At 45.5% G+C, this 15,277-nt stretch overlaps 1 protein-coding gene across 30 annotated transcripts in view; it reads right to left on the bottom strand.

Moving 5' to 3' along the window:
- The window catches only part of TACC1 (transforming acidic coiled-coil containing protein 1), a 120,313-nt gene that overhangs the window by 77,414 nt on the left and 27,622 nt on the right, over positions 1–15,277 (bottom strand). For 2 of the 30 annotated variants that reach the window (XM_070598825.1, XM_070598820.1), the window contains exon 1: positions 13,433–13,706. The exons of 17 other annotated variants lie outside the window; for them this stretch is intronic. Coding sequence is in view for 4 of the 13 variants with exons in the window: in XM_070598827.1 (XP_070454928.1) it covers positions 13,433–13,509 (77 nt within the window). In the remaining 9 variants the exon portion in view is untranslated. Of the gene's footprint in view, positions 1–13,432; positions 13,730–15,277 lie in introns of those variants that run through there. 11 more of the 30 variants (XM_070598827.1, XM_070598816.1, XM_070598818.1 and 8 more) reach the window with 11 other exon arrangements.

Consider the following 15,277-nt stretch of genomic DNA (forward strand, 5'->3'; position numbering starts at 1 on the left):
GAAATGCCCTAACTCTCAGAGATGTGAAGGTGCCCTTGTGCTGGAGTCTCTCTTTTCTCCCTTTAGATGTTGAGGGTTTTTTTCTTAAATAAGATATTCAGAATCGCTTTACCTTCAGCATCCACACACTAATTAAACTCACTCATTCAAAAACATCTGCCGAGTGCCTCCAGCAGGGGCAAGGCTCTCCGAGACAACGACTGATCGTCTCTGCACTCGACGTGCAGGGAGGCACGTTAGAGAGAGCACAACGCAAGGAACTGACCGGCTTCACCCAGCCCGAGCCTCCCAGTGAGGAACGAGGAGGAAAGCGCAAGTATGACCAAAAAAGGCAGCGACAAGATTCCGCTTCCATAGAGGGCTTTCAGACCTGCGAAGGGAGAAGGGGCGGGGGAGGGCGGGGGGAGGACGCGAGCGAGAACCGGAGGGCGCCGTGCTACTGGCTGCAGAGCAGAAACGTGAACCGCTCCCCTCCAGCCCTCCTCGAGATGATTCGGAAGGCAGGAAAGCGGCGGCTCCTGGGGAGATATTTTCATGCTGAGAAACAATGCAGCATCGAAAATCCTCTCCGCTTTGGAAAGAAGGTGAGAAACCTGGGAGCTGCGGCTGTCAGCCAGAGCATTCACGCTCTGTGCAAGGCAGCCCTGGACGCGCTCTTCGGCTCAGCAGGGGAAACCAGTCTGCTGGCATCTCGGTGGGGAAACTGTCACGGCGCGTGAGGAAGGATTTGTGGGAAACTCAGGGCGGGCAGCACAGGTGCACACTCGTTCACACTCACACACAGAGTCACAAACACAGTGACCCCCCCCCAAACACACACACCCATCACACACACTGTCACACAGACACACCATCCCCACACATACATACATACACCTCCCACACACAGTCACACGCACACACATCACACGCACACACACGTACAGTCACACACACACAGTCACAAGCACTTTAGTCCCAACATCAGACCCTTCCTAGCCCCACTGACCATTCATACAGGGGTATGGAATCAATCAAACAAGACGGACAATTACAGAGATATAAAAATAGCTTTTACCTTAAAGAACAAGACCATCAACTGAGAAAGGGCTGCCAAATGAGAAAGACAAGGAGAAATTAAAAAGTGTAGGCCTAGGGCAACAAAAACCGAGAAAAAGAGATGTTGGAAGAGCCAGTCGAGTAAGTATTGGGATTGTGTGGGTTTTGGTCTCTGGGAACTCTCCTCAGGAGCTGGGATAACCCACTCCTGTTAATGAAGGATTGGCATTGTCTCTCTCTATGAAGAAAGCCTTGGTCTGCTGTACAGCTACCAGCCGGGAGCTACAGCAGCCACCAGAGGGCACCAGAAAGTTCTGCCACACACTGAATCAACAAATTCGTTTTGAAGAGAATTTCTTCAAAATTCTTCAAGATTTCTATTTCTATAAATATAAAAAGCCACAACGAGCACCCTCTGCATCTAACACAGGGTGTTCATGCTGCAATTCAACCAGCGAACACCAATGAACAACAGGAAGGCAGGGGAAGACTTCCGACCTGTCGGAAGCCGCTAGTTACGATCTGAAGCATGCTATTAGGAGGAGTGAAGAGAAATAACACCCATGACAGGAGGACCCTGGCCAGCAAAAGGAAATGGAAGGATCAAAAATTCAGTTTCGTCCTCCCTCATTCCCTAATCTATTTTCTTTTCTCCTACATGTACTGTAAGTTAGTATCAGACGACCTTCTCATTTTACCCCAGTAAAGGCGATGACTGAAGAAACAGTCTTGCTCACCCTCAGTCAGGCCGACCTCCGCCAAAAACCAAGGGGCTGGTAGCTGGCGCCCCCTGGTGGGAGGACTGGAGAATAGCACCTTCCCCCTGGCAAGGAGCAGCAGGGAGGTAGCAGAGGGGAGGAGGCCGACTCTAGACTACAGGACCTCTGTCTCTCTTCCTCCCGCTCTTGTCAGCCACTCCTGAAGTCTGGGCACATTTCTTCTAATCTCGTCCTCAAGAAAATCTGCCTGGGGCTGGCCCCATGGCCGACTGGTTAAGTTCGCTCGCTCTGCTGCAGGCGGCCCGGTGTTTCATTGGTTCAAATCCTGGGCGCGGACATGGCACTGCTCATCAAACCACGCTGAGGCGGCGTCCCACATGCCACAACTAGAAGACCCACAACGAAGAATATACAACTATGTACCGGGGGGCTTTGGGGAGAAAAAGGAAAAAAAATAAAATCTTAAAAAAAAAATTTCTTCTACAAAAAAAAGAAAATCTGCCAACCTCCACTTCAGATGTCAACTGTAAAGGTGGCCCATGCTATTCAGAACTTGACTGGTGTTCTCAAATGTCACCACTATGGGCCACTGGACATTCATTAGGAACCACAGGTTCACACATGGTGAAACCAGTGAATACATTACATAGGTTTGAAAGGCAAAGCAAGGAACCAGGGAGGGGACAGAGACAAGAAGACCCTATCAGACTCGGAAAAATGCTTAGGAGGTGATGCCTAGCAGGTAAAATGCCAGGCATCTTCCCACCATTATATCTTGTCCAAGCCTTCCTAGTTTTGTTTTCTCAAACCTCTATTTAAGAACAATTTTGATGTAGCCATAGAAACATAACATTTTGCAGTTGTTAGGAAAGCAAGACGCACAGCAAAGAAACCCAGGAGAGGCATTCTCTCAGCTCTGTGTAAATGCAATACAGTAGACAAGTATTTATCTACAGAATGGGCTGGACAATGTTTCCTCATTTACTTTCCTGAAACTATGTTATCAGTAGGGAAAGAGCCATAAAAACTTATTTTCTAGCAGATAAACAGAAGCCTCTGCTGGTTAATGAGTTGCCAACGTGGCAAACCCCCTCTGGAAATGACTGGCAAGCTTGTTGCCTCTGCTTCAGCCAGGTTCACTAGACCTGAATCCCAGCTCCACCATTAACTAGCTCTGTGGCCTCAGTTTCTCAACTTTTCCAGGTCTCAGTTTATTCATCTGAAAAATGGAGATAATAATATCTCTTTCATAGGGTCCATGAAAAGATTAAATTGGATAATGCGTAGGCTTCAGGATCTCGGACACTCCTAACTTTTGTATATTGTCTGTATGTGTATTTTCATTTGGAGAAAGCCTATAAAAGTTTTATATTATCAAAGGGATCTGTGACCCAAAGAAGTTTTAAGAGCTAATGCTCTAAAGCAAAGCATTTCGGCAAGACTCCTGGGAGCTCTCTGCCTTACCAGTGACATGCCACGCTGTCAGGCTTTTACGGGGACACACAGCACAAGACAGATGACGGTTATATTAGAACCAGAACTATCCCGCTTTCAGAAAATAGCCATGACTTTCAAGTTTCCATGTGATGCCCCTAAATTTAAGCAAGCCAAATATAATTTCATTTGCTACAACTGTTATTAATAATAGTTGCAGCAGACATACCAAAGGATTGGTCAAGGTGAAACTGTACTATGTACAGGCAAGAAAACCCAATTACATCCAAAGTATCCTTAACAGTAAGAATTCTGAGAATGAAGAAATGTCAAAGTGAAGAAGTCTCTCTCCCCAAGGTTACCGAGTCTCCAGGGGTAGAAAAGCTGGGAAAGGAAGAGGAGAGAACAGTGGTGTACCATTTGCCACTCCTTATATAAATCTGCAAGGACTTGATGTCATATGCCTGTGAAAAATAAAGTCTAGACTGTCCAAGAAACATTTAAGCGTGACAAAGCACACAGACGACCCGAGAGCGTCCAAAGGCACCACTGTCTCCATGCAGGAAGCTACACTGTTGAAAAGGAAATCTTCACATGGACTGCAGACTGACCTTGGTCGCTGCAAAATCTATGAGAAAAGCTCCATTATGAATATTCTTTTTTTCCCAGCTCTGCACATTCCCCTCCAGTCACAAGGTCACCTCCACTTGTCTGAGTCCCTGGCAAATGCCCTGCCCCCAGTATTATAAATGAACACTCAGATCTTAAACATTTAGAAATGCTTTTCTCTGGTCATGTAAATTCCTACATAAGTAATAAATAATATTCAGTGCCTGAACATAAGAAGGCAGTCAATTAATGTTTGTTGAATGAATGAGAATGGAAAGAGATAAACCATCAAGTGTTAGAAGGAAAGAGAGGTTATAATGCTGAATTTTAAAAACGGTATTACAAATCTGTGAGAAAAGAAATGATTATTTAATACTTAATACTAGTGCTGGAGTTAACTTGTTAGCTATTTTGAAAAAAAAAGTTAGAGTCCTATCTTACACTAGGGAGTCTAGAAATTTCAAATAGAGTAAATAGTTTACTATAAAGAAAAGGAAGTCATAAAACAACTAGAAGAGAAAAGTTATCTCATCTTGCAATAGGGAAGAGCTTACTAAGCATAAAGGCAGAGGAAGAAACCCCAAAAGAAAACACGATAGGTTTATTTATATTAAAAAGTAACATGATTACTAAATGTACTAATGTGGAATTCCGGATGGGATTCTGGAATAGAAAAAGGATATCAGACAAGAACTAAGGAAATATGAATAAAGTATTGACTTTAGTTAATAATAATATACGAACGATGGTTTCCTTCATTGTAACAAATGTGCTACACTAATCTAAGATGGTAATAATAGGGGAAACTGCTTGTAGAGTCTACGGGAACTCTCGGTATATCTGCTGAAATTTTCTGTAAATCTAACACTGTTCTAAAATACAAGCTTAATTAAAAAATACTTCTCCCTCAAAATAGAACAACAAAATAAAGGTAGACAAAGGTTAATAGATTTGTATAACACAAATGGCTAGGCATATAGGTCTCTGGATTCAGGCTGTCTAGGTTTAAATTTCAATTTTGTCACTCATTTGCTGTGAGACGGTGGGCAAGCTACTTAATTTCTCTGTGCCCCTTTCCTCATGTGTAAAATGGGAATTTAAAGCTGTACCTACCTGATAGGGTTATTCTGAGAATCATTTGAGGTAATGCACGTAAGACACGAACATCTTCCTAGCACGTGGTAAGTGCTCCATAGATGTTAGCTGGCCTCATCAGATAAAGAAGTCTCACAAATAAATACAGAAGAATTAACACTGAAGTATGAAATTGGTGAAGAGAAGTAAATTAAAAATTAAGGAATTACAATTGGCTAATATGGAAAAAAGTTCACTCACTGATAATGGATAACAAAATTAAAACAAGATTATATATATATTTTTTGCCAGTTCTTACCAAACTGGCAAAGATTTAAAATGGCAGTCCCCAGCACTGGGAAGGATGCTTTGAGCATATAGAGAGGATGCTATACTGCTGGGGGGAGTATAATTTGATACTACTTTTGGGGGAATAATTTGACAACATATAGTAATATATTACAAAATACAACCTTTAGAATGTTCACATTCTTGGACCCTAATTAAACTTCTAGGAATATATCCTAACTTTTTTTTTTTTAAAGATTTTATTTTTCCTTTTTCTCCCCAAAGACCCCCGGTTCATAGTTGTGTATTTTTAGTTGTGGGTCCTTCTAGTTGTGGCATGTGGGATGCCGCCCTCAACGTGGTCTGCCGAGCGGTGCCATGTCTGTGCCCAGGATCTGAACGGGCGAAACCCTGGGCCAGCGAAGCAGAGTGTGCGAACTTAACCAGTCGGCCACGGGGCCAGCCCCTATCCTAACTTATTAATCAGAGATGCATAAAGAATTATAAGAATATTTATTAACTGTGTTATTTATATGAGCAAAAACCGTAACCAACCTAAATGTTAACCATTTAGGAAAAAGTTAAATAAATTAGGGTGCATGTAGACAATGTACCATTTCAGTATAACGATACAAAGCCATGTTTATGTTAAGCGAAAAAAAGACTGCAAAACATATATACTAACCCTATTTTTGAAAAATATATTTACTGGAAAAAAGATTGTAATAAAATGTACTGACACATTAACAGTCATTTTTGGGTGATGAGATGATGAGTGGTTTATTTCCTTTAGAGGTTTTTGGGTTTTCTAAATTTTCATATATTTTTTAACATGCTTTATGATTATAAAAGGCATATATGTTTGTTATGAAAAATCTGGAAAATGAGAAAAATGAAAACATTTATACATTCTACTGAATCGCTAATACAGAAAAATGAAGACAAGTTCGGGGGCTGAAGAGGGGGAATCCAGCCCCTGGACATGCTGCCTGGGTGGGCAGTGTGGGGCTGGGGAGGATCACAGGAAGCTGTGGCGTCCCCCGCCCTTCAGCTGAGCCCCTCTGCGAGAACACTGCTCCCCAGCTCAGTCCAGGGCTGCCACAGTGGCTTGGCCAACTCCTCAGCTGAAAACCTCGATCTATGGCTTCTGGAATTAGGTCTAAACTCCCACATGGCCACAGAGACCTCTCCACCCAGCCCTCATCCAGCTCTCCAGACCCACTGCTTCCCAACCCCGCAGTCCACTCCACATCCACCCTGCCCCAAAGCCTCACCACCGCCCAGATACGACAGGCCCCTGACACCGCCAGGCCACGCTGCGTAAGTTTTCCCTTCTCCTGGACTGCCCTCCCTTGACCCCCCTTGCCTGAGAACTCACTCATCCTTCAAGACTCCTTCAAGGGTCAGACGAGCGTCTCTCAGGACCTCTGATCCTCACAGTGACCTCTGGGATCCCGCCCACATCTGGTCCTCTCCGGATACTCAGTGCCCACAGCAGGTTCTCAGCAAATATCTTGGGGTGAAAAGTGTGGCTGGAGGAAGGTAGAGGGGAGGGCGGGGAAGGAGAATTCCTGGGGCAGCCTACTGCCACCTGAAGGCAGTCTAGCATTCTCCATGCAAGAATTCTCTATTCTCGACTGTCATCAGCCAAGAAGAAAAAACCAGAGAGAGATCAAAAACAAACAAAAACCCAAACACGCATCCACACACACAAACTCAAGAAACCCCAAACAGCCAAAACAATCTTAAAAAAGAACAAGGTTGAAGGACTCATACTTCCTGATTTCAAAACGTACTACAAAGCTACAGTAATCAAAACAACGTGGAACTAGCATGAGGACAGACATATAGATCAATGGAACAAAACAGAGAGCCAAGAAATAAAACCTCACATATATGGTCAAGTGATTTTCCACAAGGGTGCTAAAACCATTCAATGGGGAAAGGATATTCCTTCAACAAATGCTGCCAGGAAAAGTGGATCCACATGCAAAAGAACGAAGGAATCCTTACCTTACACCATATGCAAAACGTAACTCAAAATGGATCAAAGACCTAAACTTAAGAGCTAAAACTATAAAACTCTTAGAATAAGACATAGGGGAAAATATACACAACACTGGATTTGGCAATGATTTCTTAGATACAACGCCAAAAGCACAAGCAACAAAAGAAAAAATGATAAATTTGATTTCATCAAAATTAAAAACTTTTGTGCATCAAAGGACACTATCAACACAGGAAAAAGGCAATCCACAGAATAGGAGTAAATATTTACAATATATTTGTAATATACTGTATTATATATAAATATACAAATATATTTACAAATATTTACTCCCTGATAAGAGATTAATATCCAGAATATATAAAGAATGCCTGTAACTCAACAACAACAAAACAACCTAATTCAAAAGTGGGCAAAGGACTTGAAGAGACATTTCTCCAAAGAAGATATACCAACAGCCAAAAAGCACATGAAAAGACTATCAACATCATTGATAATTAGGGAAATGTAAGTCAAAACCAAATGAAATATCACTTCATACCCATTTGGATAGCTTTTTTTTTTGGTCAGGAAGATTGGCCCTGAACTAACATCCGTTGCCAATCTTCCTCTTTTTGCTTGAGGAAGATTGTTGCTGAGGTAACATCTGCGCCAGTCTTCCTCTATTTTGTATGTGAGATGCTGCCACAGTATGGCTTGACGAGCAGTGCTAGGTCCACAGCCAGGATCCTAACCCAAGAATTCTGGGCTGCCAAAGTGGAGCACGCGAACTTAACCACTATGCCCACCCCTGGATAGCTATTAATTAAAAACACATAGAAAATAACAAGTGCTCATAAGCATATGGAGAAACTGGAACTCTCATGCATTGCTGGTGGGAATATAAAATGGTGAAGTGCTATGGGAAACATTTTGCTGGTTCCTCAAAAAGTTAAACATAGAATTACCACATGATCCACCAATTCCACTCCTAGGTATATACACAAAAGAACTGACAGCAGGGACTCAAACAGATACTTGCACACCAACATTCATGGTGGAATTACTCACAATAGACAAAAGATGGAGGCAACCCAGTGTCCATCAGCAGACGAGTGGATAAACAGAATGTGGTATATACACACAATGGAATATTACTCAGCTATTAAAAGGAATGAACGTCTGATACACGCTACAACATGGATGAATCTCGAAGGCATTGTGCTAAGTAAGCCAGACACAAAAGGACAAATATTGTAAGATTCCACTTATATGAGGGCCCTAGAATAGGCAAATAGAGATGGCAAGTAGAATGAAGGTCACCAGGTGCTAGGAGAGAGGAGAATGGGGAGTTATTGTCTAATGGGTGCAGAGCCTCTGTGTGGGACGATGAAAACGTTCTGGAAATCGATAGTTGTGATGGTTACACAACATTTGAATGTACTTAATGCCACTAAATTGTACACTTAAAATGATGAAAATGGTGAATTTTATGTTATGTATATTTTAACATAATTTAAAAAAGGAAAAAAAAGCCCACCCCACGATAGCCAGAGAGAGTGTCCTCAGAAGACAGCCCACCGTGTTCCACGGCCATTTGGACGCCACACTCCATTTCCTGATCCTGGGTCAACAAATTCACGTGCCCTGCAGCCCACTCTGGCTACTAACCAACTCAGGTGTTAGATAATCCACTTCACTAGCTCAGGACACCAGCAACTGTGCCCTTCCTTTATTTATTTTTTCCCTTTTCTTGTCTTGATTTTTAACACTGAAACATGTACCAGCTGGGAGAAGCTGTGGGGTGGAGGTGGGGGTGAGGCGCCACTGGACACTGAAGCTAAAAGAGGGAAGAAATTGTGGAGCAAAACGACACCTGAATCCTCTTCGAGTTTCCACCGTTGATAGAGCTGATCTTACCTCGGAATGATGCGCAGAGAGGGATTTTCCTTCCCGTATTAACTCTTTTCACTATTTCAACCACAGCTAGAAGTTGTGATATCTAAACTCAACATATCCACACAGATATTCCCTTCTCATGCCATTCAAACCATTTCCTTTGGGGCTGGCTTCCCTGGAGATGGGGCCAGCCAGTACCCCCTAAGAATCATATACTTCCACATCTGTCAAGTCCCTCCTCCAAGTTAAATACTATAATTCTTTTAACTTTTCCTCATATAGCTGGCCTTTCTGGCTCCTTTCCACCAACTTTCTCTCAATTTCTCTTAACTGTACATGAAAACATTTTACATGGACCTTTAACAAATTTCTATAGCAAATGTCGACTTAAATGTTTTGTTTTGTTTTTTCCGAGGAAGATCAGCCCTGAGCTAACATCTGCCAATACTCCTCTTTTTGCTGAGGAAGACTGGCCCTGAGCTAACATCCGTGCCCATCTTCCTCTGCTTTATATGTGGGACGCCTACCGCAGCATGGCTTGCCACATGGTGCCATGTCCGCACCCGGGATCCGAACCAGCAAACCCCTGGCCATGAAATGTTCCCACTTAACTGCTGCGCCACCAGGCAGGCCCAACTTAAATGTTTTTAATGACAACAATAATTGTGTGGTGAGGAGGTAGTGATCAGTATTTTGAATTTGAAAGCAATGGGTTTCAGAAATATTGTTCCCTACGTTTATTTATTTTGAACCATGCTTTCTTGTGTCTAAAACTTCAAAGCCAGCACCTCCCTCCTCACGTCGGGGACATCTATCCCACAGTGACTTGCCCATCCAGGGGCACTTCGGCCGAGTGGAACTGACTATGCAGCTCACTAGACTATCGGAGAACCTGCACTGAATTCACTGCACGGCAAAAATGCTCAGGACCTCAGAAACTCCTCCTGACTTTGCCACCAACCTATTCCACGATGATATATTCCAAACGCAAACAAAGATTGGTCTAGAAATTTAGTAAGAATTGACAACAGGTGCATATCCTGCATTCCAGGCAGACAAGCCCAACAAGCCCTGCATGAATGAGTGACACACCATATTCCCTAAAGCATACCAGGCTCTGCTCTATGTCATGCCTCAAATCTCTCCACAAATTACTTACTACTCTTAGAACACCGACCCTGGCCACATGGCTGAAAATAATCAACTATGGAATCAGTGATTTCAAATATTTCACCAAACTACCATATCCCCAAACACATGTCCATCCTCTTGAGAGCCCATCTTTCTGGAAAATGGAAATGAACTGAGGAAAAAATTAACTTGAAAAAGCTATTGCCTGGCTTCTTCTCTAAGAGGCCTTGTTGAATTACCACACAAGTCAACCTCCCCTTCGGAAGAGACCCTGCCTTGCTCGTAAATATACATCCCAAAGAACCTAGCATGGCGTCCGGGTTATCGGTACATACACACGTAAGTGTATCAACAATGACTCAGGTAGTGAGCACTCATTAAGAACCAAGCCTTGCACTAATTGTATTTGCCACTTCATAAAGCCGGTATGACTACTATTGCCATTTTAAAGATGCTGAATCTTGCCCAACGGAAGAGTTAAATGATTATTTTCCAAAGCTTCCTGAACTAAGCCAGCAAGCCATCTAGCTGGAATTCCAACCCAGATCTCCTCACTCCACAGCTTCTGTTCCTTCTCACCACACTGTGCAGCCTCCCTGAACAAATGAAGGGAAATTTCCCCTCGCTCTTACCAATGCCAGCTCATCTGTTTCCCTGGGCGTGGGGAAGGGAGACAGTTATAATTTTCAATAATAATGAGTTTTATCTTAAAATTGGACATTGCTTTTCATATACATCCAGACTTGTTTCCATTTCACAATACAGCTCTGGTAAGAGAAATTCATCTGGTTAATTTTAGCACTTGATTAAACGATTCTGAAATATAACTGTGAACATTCTGAAATATAATTTCTCCCTTGAGACAAATGTCAGTAGAAAAGCATTACTTGTGTGATTTTCATGTATTTATTTATTTTTTAACAAAGGAACAATAGATTTTGAAAACGCAGCAGCCTGAGTAGGAGAACTTCCTTGAGGTCACCGTTATCCACGACAGCCATATGTCCGGGAGGAAATGTGCAGCCGGGTGACATTAACAATGAATCCCCCACTCTCTTATACCCTGGAGAGACTTGTGACTTGCACATCTGAACAAGGCAGGACTTGGATAAAAAGCATACTTTCTGCTTTTTGTGTATACTACAGGCATGGAATTGCATATTCCTAAAGAGTCTGTCACCTGGCACGTGCCACATGGTTTGTAGGGCTGACTCATCAAGCAGAACCAGCACACTCTGAAGAGGCCAACAATCCCAATACTGCCCACATGGGTTTACCTGTTTCTTAATGTATTCACTTTAGGACAGGCCATCCCTGGGCTGTATTCCCAGGTGAAGACCAAGCATGGGCTTTTATCTTCATCATTTTTAGGCAAGCTTTGCTAAACACATAAGGTACATGCAGAACCTCATTGGACAGAGATCCTCTATCTATTGCCAAGCCATTGGATAATCGAATTGGGAATCCAGCGCCTCACCCTCACAACTGATCCTACAGAGAAGGCACCGAGTCCAATTCGTCAGATGCCTTCAGTGAACGAGTCCAATATTGTCTTCCACGTTACACAAGAAAACCAGCCGCACATTCACAAAGATTAAATAGTCAACTTTACCCTTGGCTTAAACAACGTATTGCTCAGAGAGAAAACTATCACTTGCTTCCTATATACATGACCCTGTGTCACCCAGAACTGCCTATGAAGCGAACACGGTTTTCACTCCCTTTTCACAAGCAAGGAGACAGACACAGAGTGGTTATGGAACAGATTAAAGATCCCCAGCCATCCCGCAACACAGCCTAGAATAACACCCAGGGCTATGTGACCCCCAAATTCTTCCTCTCAGTGTTTTAGTGCCTCTCACATTTTCTTTTTAGAAAGTTAAATCAACTTTGGCAATTTCCTCTTCTTAAGTGTTAAACCTTGCTGAGTCAGACTTCTCCCTTGTTCAGGAGGAACTAAAGAAAGAAATGGGGTGTGTTCCGCCAGTTGACATAGAAGTTGGATTGTTTCTGGCACAGTCCAAACTCTCCTGTGGGAGCAGCTGCAGCAGGAACTCCGGAGTCAGACAACCTGGGGCCACCACCTTCTAGCTGTGTGACCTTGGGCAAGACACTTAATCTCTCTGTTTCAGTTTGCTCACCAGTAAAATGAGGGCAAGAGAAACTAACGCCGCGTTCTTGGAGATTAAGTAACACACCAAGTATTCAGAACAGTGTTTTGCACATTTTAGGTACTCAGTAATTCTCAGCTATTATGATGAATAAGCTGCCTGAACTAAGTTTAGATTAGTGATCACATGTAAACACCAAGAGGCACGACTAACACGTCTATCGTTTGGATATTCGCGAAGGTACTTTTTCTCGAAAAGATGATCAAAAGCCCTCCCATGGCCCAGGCTGCCCGTATCCGATGGCTAACAGTACCTTTTTCAAACTAAATACCTTCGGCATGGGCTGAGTTAAAACAGAGTATTGATTCTTGGACATTACCTCACCTCAAAGACACACACACACTAAAAGATTTTAAACTAAACGCTTAAAGATTGTTTGGTTTCTCAAATAAACAATTCTCAACGAATCCTCTCTCTGGCAAGGACGGCTATCTTTCAAACCGTGCAACTTGCTCTAAATCACGTTCTCTAAAAATGCCCCTTCGCAGCCTGCATTTCAGTACTTGGTGTCCCCAATTGTGGCTGTCCCAGAACAAAAGCCTGATTGCTTCTGCGACAATACAGCCCTTTCTCTGAGATCACCCTGAAGCCCTCAGAACAAACAAGAGAGGGAGTTCTCGTGAGCAGCAAGCACAGCATCGAAATTCCCGGACCCTGAAGGCCAACTCGAGCTGAGTTATCTCTGAGACTGGAGTCCCTTTCTAACATCTACTCCTCCCCGCCAACAGCTTTGTCTCGCGAATGTTTCAGAGTCCTTGAGGACACGTGTGTTTTCCTGCCTGGAGAAGTTCGGAAAAACTCGAGGTCCCCTTCTCCCACTCGCGCCGCGTGAACAGGCGCCGGACAGCAGCCCCGCCTGGGCGCGATCTTGTCGCGATGGGGTCGTGGCCAGGAGCCACCAGGGCCCAGCAGGGCGAGGCTCGGAGGGGGACGTCCCACCAGGCCAGCCCCGGAGCCCCTGTGCCCCGCGGGGCGGGCGCGAGCCCCACCTTCCCAGCCCTGGGGATAGGCACCATGCGCTACCACTCCCGGCTGGCTCGCAACCCCCCAAACGCGGCCCCGGGGAGGGCTCTGGGACTCACGCGGTCTCTCGGGGTTTCGGGGGCCTCTCCCCGGCCGGCTCCCGGGCCCTCGGGGTCTGAGAGTGGGAGCCTCCCATGCTCCGAGCTCGGCGCCCCGGCCGCGGCCGCCCGTGCTCCGCGGCGCGCCGGCTCGCCCCGGACCCTGCGCGGGGAGGGCGCGGGCGGAGGAGGAAGGGTGGGGCCGAGGGGTGGGCGGGGGCGCTGGGGAGCCCGGCCTCGGGGTCCCAGCCGCCGCGAAGGCCGGCGAGAGGACGGTGCTGGCGACGCGGCCAACTTCTCCGCCAATTGCAGGGCTCCGCCTGCGCCGCGGCCCGGGACACCCGCCCGGGGACACCGCCAGGAGATGCTGCGCGCTGGGGCCCCGCGGGGCTGCCGGAGGGACTCGGGGGGCGGGCGCCTCATCCCCAGCGGGGGAGCCCCTGGGCGGCCAAGGGCAACAGGTGGAGTGGGCGGGAGGCCTGGGCCCGGCCCGGGAGACGTCACTCTGTCTGCCCGCCCAGCCCTCGGGGGGCGGCGGCGCTGGGGCAGCCGGCGGGGGTCTGGGGAGCCCCTGCGCGGGGCCAGCAGGGGAGCGGCTGGCAGGCGCCGGGCGGGCGGCTCTGCAGAGAAGCACCAGTAGGGGGCGGTGTGTGGGCCGGATGGGCGACCAGGCGCGCCCTCGCCCCCGGCAGCTTCTCCGGCACAGCGCGGGAGGCAGGTCTGGGCTGAGTGCTACAGAAAGCTGGGTTAGCCCTGGTTCTGCCCCCGGCTACCTGGGTGACTTGCACAGGTTACTTCACCCTTTCTGAGTCTTGTTTTCTCCATCTCTAAAATGAGGGAGTATGTTCATTTTTTACCTCTTAATGACCCTTCCGGTTCTGACAACCAGTGAATAAATTCTCTTCCAAACTCTCTTAGGAAAAAAATGCACCCTAACCTTCCCATTGCTCCTGGGATCCACCTAATACTACACCTAATAACTCCCTTTTCAGAATATTTCATGCTCTTTCTCACCCATTCCCGTCTCCTATCCACCTCTTCACCAGCAATCTCTCCTCCAGCCCCGCGTTTTGTTTACGAAGATCGAAATGCCCTCTTCTAACACCTGTTTATCCTTCCAGACCCAACTGAAACCTCCCTTCGATAACACCATCCTGCAACTCGACAGTACATCCTTTTTGCTGTTGCCTGCCTCCTCCACTAGAATGTCAACTCCCTGAGGACAGAGAACTTGCTTTCACTGTTCCCCCGACACCGCTTGGCCACAGTAGACACTCACAATTGCCGAGAAATGCATTTACCCCAGACACGTGTTACCACCTTCCTCCCCAGTCTTCCTATAGCAGTTAACTCCTCTAACACGGCGCTTACAAGCTTATTTTGTAGTGATCTCTTCACTTGTCTGTCTGCCCACTGACTATGAGTCCTTTAGCGGCAGGAACGCTCTCTTATCTCTGCATCCAAGCTAAGTGCCTGGCACAGGGCCTGTATCCTGGCTTATATACAATACATATTTGCTGAGTGAATGAATGATCCTGTGGTGAGGCACACAGAATGGTGTTCAACATTAACTTCATTCTTGCCTGGAAGCTATAGGAGAATAAAAATGTGGCTACATTTTCATGTTTCCAGAAGGGATCAGAAAACTCATATTAGAGACATATTTACAACAGATCCCTCTCTTTTATGTCCAATTTCGACTGCCTGTTTATGCATTATCTTTATTACGGCCAGTGGATTCCTGGAGTTCAGGATGCTCCCACATTGTAGATATATACAAGCAGAGTATTTGAGGGTGGGAAAATAAACATTAATTAGTAAAAGTGTAGTAAGACTGGAATTGAGATTTGATCGGAAGGATTTCAA

This window comes from Equus przewalskii, chromosome 28, assembly GCF_037783145.1.
Source record: "Equus przewalskii isolate Varuska chromosome 28, EquPr2, whole genome shotgun sequence".
Taxonomy (NCBI): domain Eukaryota; kingdom Metazoa; phylum Chordata; class Mammalia; order Perissodactyla; family Equidae; genus Equus; species Equus przewalskii.